Source organism: Arachis hypogaea, chromosome 13 (genome assembly GCF_003086295.3).
Source record: "Arachis hypogaea cultivar Tifrunner chromosome 13, arahy.Tifrunner.gnm2.J5K5, whole genome shotgun sequence".
Taxonomy (NCBI): Eukaryota; Viridiplantae; Streptophyta; class Magnoliopsida; order Fabales; family Fabaceae; genus Arachis; species Arachis hypogaea.
In genome coordinates this window covers 20,502,035-20,507,228 of record NC_092048.1, presented here as the reverse complement: position 1 = coordinate 20,507,228, position 5,194 = coordinate 20,502,035, and the positions used below count along the sequence as shown (strand labels likewise).

Sequence of the window (5,194 nt, the reverse complement as noted above, 5' to 3'; positions counted from 1 at the left end):
TTATTTAGTCCAAGTCACATTGTTATCTTTCTCTAATTACTTTCAAGTCGTTCAATAAAGTCGATCGAACCACTAATATGGAATTGAAATCTATGTCATTAGGCTTATGATTTCAGATGATGATGGCAATGTAGAATGCAAGTGGTAAGTACCGAATATCGATATATGATTTAATTTTGTCCTAATATTATTTGGCAGTCTCTTGAATTCCAATATATTTATTTATTGATCAATATAATTAAGGACACAAACCTTTGACCTAGATATAAACATGAAAAAGGTTATTTTAATGTTTGTAGCGAGCCATCTAATTAACTGAGATGAATAAATATACCGGGATATTATTAATTAAACACAAAGAAACCTAATCCCACTTATGGGTTTGTGCTAAGAACATCATGCCTCATTAATCATTATATATTCTTACTATGCATTGAAATGCTGGTTCACTGCATCGATCACTCATCAATTACGGTGACATTGAATTGGTCTTGGGTGCATGCATGCGTGCCTAAGGCAATATCTCCACCAATTTCAGTCTCATCATTATATATGACATAGTTTATTATGCATATCAATAATTTATCTCTTATTTTAAATTGTTAGTCACCTAAACGTTCTTATATTAAATTCTAAAAAGAAATTGCAGCACTATTCACTCAAATCTTGATATCCATAGTATTTTTTTTTTGTTTCTCACAGTATTTTTATAATTCGACAGACTAAGAATTAATCCATCGCAGTACTGAGTGCTATTTAAGGATTTGTCATTGCCAATAGGTTACTGTATACACAAGATGAAATTTAAACTCCCAACACTTATTTAAGCAAATTAATAAATTACTTATTAGATCAACCCAATTTGGTTTTCTAGTATTTTTTTAATGTAAGGTTATTTGAATTATTGAATAGTGGCTCCATTTTAATAGTAAGTAGCATTTCCCATTTTATGTCATGACCAATCATGTACTGATGTACACGCATCTTAATCAGAGCGAGGCATGCCATTAAGCACAAGTAAGCTACTTAAGGGCACAATCAATACCGAAGAAAAAGAAAAAGAAAAAGAAAGGGGGGGGGGGGGTAAATAGATTCAATAAGTACATAATATCACATAGATATCGGATCAAATTCAACTTAAACTTTTTTCCTTTTAATATATAATATCAATTGTTAATCAACAGAGAAACGCAAATTCAAATTCAATACTTGAATATGATACTAAAATATCTTAATTAATTTAACGGTGACTAAATATAATATTTACTTTCTCATTTTATAAATTTCTTTATTTTAGAAGATTTTGATTCTTGTGGAATGAATTTAGATCTTTCAAATAAAAAAAATTAGTAAAGTAATAAAATAAAAAATTAACTATAGTTGAATTTGTAATTTCTATCATATGTGAATCGAGTAATACTACACATTCAAGTCTTTTTGTTAATCAAGTCTAATCAAATTGGTCTAACATAACAAAAATTAGTTATGGTTAACATTATTTCAAGTCTTATTGTTTAACTTGGTTGGACTTAATTTATAAAAAGATTTTAATGTATAGCATTATTCATATGAGTCTTACTATCTTAATTCAGTTGTTGATTATATACTTATTTTTTTACTTTATAAATCTTTTCACTTTAAATGATCTTAATCCTTGTGAAAATCACAAGTTATAAATAAATAGTGATTTAAGAATAAATGTGAAATTAATAATTTTAATATTTGATTTTAATTCATTTAAAATTTTATATAAGATGTCAAAATTTAATTAGTTAACTTGAGTGAGTAGTTAGCTCACTTGTTATCAAAGATTTAAATTTTATTTTGTACATATAATATCTCATTAATAAATAAATCGTTAAATAAATTTTTAATACATAATAGAGTAATCCTTATTTTATCGAATTAAAAAATACCAAAATAAATAAAAAATAATTAATTGTTTATTCATCAAAGTGAAATAGTCTTTCTAAAATGAGATTGATCTCATCTCATTAACCATCTCCATTTTAAAGTAAAATTTAGAATAATTTTACTCTACATACACTCAAATTTAAAACTTGAGAAGCACTTTATTAGAATGGTTGTGAACTTTCAAAAAACAAATTGAGCTGGGCCTTGAGGATCTAACAACTCTGGTTCAGTTATTAAACCATCGCCTCATGCAACCAAAGGGGACCAACAACCCTTCCATTTCCCCAAAATTTAATATACCAATCAGAGAGAGAGAGAGAGAGAGATACATAGAATGAAGCAACGCTAATAAGAGCCAAGCAACTAGCTACACAGAAGAAGACTGCAAAGCTTTTTTCTTTTATTCATTTGAAAAAAAAAATAAAAAACCAGAAAATTCCTCTCTCCCTCTCTCTCTCTCTCTCACCAACTTTACTTTAAACACCAAAACCAACCTCTCTCTCTTCTCAGTACTCATTGAACAATGCTTGAACTACTACTATTTACCTATTGAGAAGACCTTGCTTCCTTCTTGGACCACAAACAAGCACTCATATCCATGGAGTTTGACCTTGAAAATCCTCTAGACAACTCTCATGCTCTTCTTCAATGGGATGCTGTTGCTTCACTATTCCACATTGAATCTCAACACACTCCATCTCACACTTACTTTCACTCTCTCAAAGCTTCAAACTTTAACATCTCTGTTAGAAGGGAACTCATTTCTCTAATCTCCAAGGTCCCTTTTGTGAAAAGATCACATTTTTAAACTCATCCAATCTTGGGTTGCTTCCCTTTTTAATTATTTTAGTTTTTCTTTTTCAGTTTTCTTGCAGTTTGGATCCACTTGTTTCTTACCTTTCTATCAACTATCTGGACCGGTTCTTGTCCAACCATGGGATACTGGTAAAGGAACCAAATTTCTTATTATTTGGATGATCCTATGATCTTATGTTTTCATATTTTTTTTTTATTTTTGAATATAGAAGAATAAGATAGATTCTAATTCCTTAAGATCTAACAGAAACAAAAGGCATGGGCCCTTAGGCTGCTTGCAATTTCTTGCATTTCTTTAGCATCCAAGATGATAAAGCCAGGGTACTCTGCCATTGATACTCAGGTATATTCTAATTTAATTAACTTTGTTTTGTTCTTGTGATATATTCATTGAAACTTGTGATGATTTTATTAACAGGCCCTTCTCATTAATGATGGTGGCATCATTTTTGAGACACAAACAATGCAAAGAATGGAAGGACTCATCTTGGGAGCATTAGAATGGAGAATGCGGTCCATTACCCCTTTCTCCTTCTTAACTTTCTTTATTACTTTAATATGTGTCAAAGACCCAATGGAACAGGTTCTCAAGAAAAGAGTGGCTGAAATTATATTCAAGTCACAAGGAGGTATCATATTTAATTTATGACTTCATTTGATGGTAGTTTAAATAATAATGATTGCATCTTATGGTATGATAATGCAGAGATAAAGCTTTTGGAATTCAAGCCATCTATAATTGCCGCATCAGCACTTCTTTGTGCTTCTCATGAACTCTTTCCTTTTCAATACCAAAGCTTCTCAGCAGCAATATCCAATTGTTTATATGTAAATAAAGTACATCTCTCATCCTTTACCATCATTATTATGAAAATTCAAATAGCAAGTGATTTACATGACTTAAAGTATAGCAAGAGATTCAACTATATTAGGAATTTTCGTGGTTTTTATCATTGATCTAGATTATAAAATGTATATGATCAACTCTTAAAATCACTGAAACACCGGTATTTCAGGTATAATTGAAAATTTTCCGACTAAAAGTATAAAACTTTTGCCCATATACAAAATCAATTATCCTCAATCACTTAATTAGCCATTGTAATTGAATTTGACTAGTTGAAAATATAAAACAATTTTAGACTGATAAACTCTTAAAATATGTCAAAACTTTATTGTATACATGAATAATAATAATGAAATGATGCTATGGTGTAGGAAAACATGGTGAAATGCTATAATGTGATACAAGAAGTGGTAGGAATGGAGATGGAAGAAGAGGAGTGTGTGATCAATGAAGTTTCAAGTTCAGGAACACCAGTGAATGTGTTAGACTTAGACCATAAGTTTTCACTGAGCTCAGAAAGTGAGAAAACCGATAATAATGGAGGAATCGCCATAGTAGTAGATGATGATGAAGAAGAAGCCTTGCAAGAGAAGAAGGATTTCATCATCAACAAGAGAAGGAAGATGAATAATAATAACAACAATCAAACGGTCCATGTTTCTCGGATGGCACAATGCTGATGATGAAGAAGAAAGTACTGGACACAGGATAACATTTAATTAAAACCTCTCTTTGGTCCAACCGAAAGCGACTATGTCATTAGGCCTATTTAGTAATAGATAAGAGATTAAGAGAGATCTTTTATCTTCCAATTTGTGAAACCAAAATGAGAATCAAAAGTAATGATGTTATATCTACAACTCTTTTTAACAACTAAGTTTAGTTAAGGTAGCCCATTAACAATAAAAGATATTCTCAAAATAACATGCGTATATAAGTGCTCCACTAGAGCTTAATTAGAGCGCGCCTTGCATTTTTCACATTTTTTTAGCATACAAAATTTTGTTGAAAAGCACATAAATTTCAAAGTATAACACAATAATTTTTCGAAGTATAGCATACTAAATTTTGCACATAACATTTATCGATATAGTTAAGGGTATTTATGTTCCAATTTTTTCACGTAAAAACTGATTTTAAACTAATTTAATAATGTAGTTCACTAGAATAAATCAATCCATCCATAAAAATAAAACCAATTTAAATTAGTTGAATTTGGATCTTTTAAATTTTAGATTTCACTTAGAGAGAGAAAATTATAATCTTTTATCCTTGAATATTTTTTCTCTTATATTTTCTCTCTCATATTTTCTCTTGGTTCCATTTATAAAATAAAGTGAGAAATTACACTTTATTCTCTAAAATAAAATCCAAAATTTAGAGGATCCAAATCTAAACTAGTTTATATGCTAAAACTAGTTTTTAACATATTAAAAAAAAAAATCAAATTTAACATCTATCCCCTCTCTCCTTTTCTCTTTTTCTCCATTTTCTCATCCTCCTCTCCTCTCCCTCTCTCTCAACTTTTTTTTATTTATTTATCATCATTTATCTTTTTTTTTTAGTTTTTTTATTTTATCTTTATTTTTTACGCTTTGATACAAATATTTTTTGTTT

The 5,194-nt window shown here is 29.4% G+C and overlaps 1 protein-coding gene across 1 annotated transcript; it reads left to right on the top strand.

The window, feature by feature from the left end:
• The first annotated feature begins 2,173 nt into the window (after positions 1 to 2,173).
• Positions 2,174 to 4,454, top strand: LOC112737602 (putative cyclin-D6-1). Its single transcript, XM_025787569.3, has 6 exons — positions 2,174 to 2,692; positions 2,779 to 2,859; positions 2,978 to 3,073; positions 3,149 to 3,359; positions 3,437 to 3,567; positions 3,949 to 4,454. Exons 1-6 carry the CDS (start codon positions 2,513 to 2,515, stop codon positions 4,255 to 4,257), a joined length of 1,008 nt encoding a protein of 335 aa, XP_025643354.1. The 5' UTR covers positions 2,174 to 2,512; the 3' UTR covers positions 4,258 to 4,454.
• Positions 4,455 to 5,194: the final 740 nt, after the last annotated feature.

Bases quoted from the DNA above. Each gene is read 5' to 3' on its own strand.
- LOC112737602 (XM_025787569.3), top strand. From the start codon at position 2,513: ATGGAGTTTGACCTTGAAAATCCTCTAGACAACTCTCATGCTCTTCTT. The intron at 2,860-2,977 runs GTAAAGGAACCA...AAGATCTAACAG, and splicing joins TGTCCAACCATGGGATACTG to AAACAAAAGGCATGGGCCCT. The intron at 3,074-3,148 runs GTATATTCTAAT...TTTTATTAACAG, and splicing joins ACTCTGCCATTGATACTCAG to GCCCTTCTCATTAATGATGG.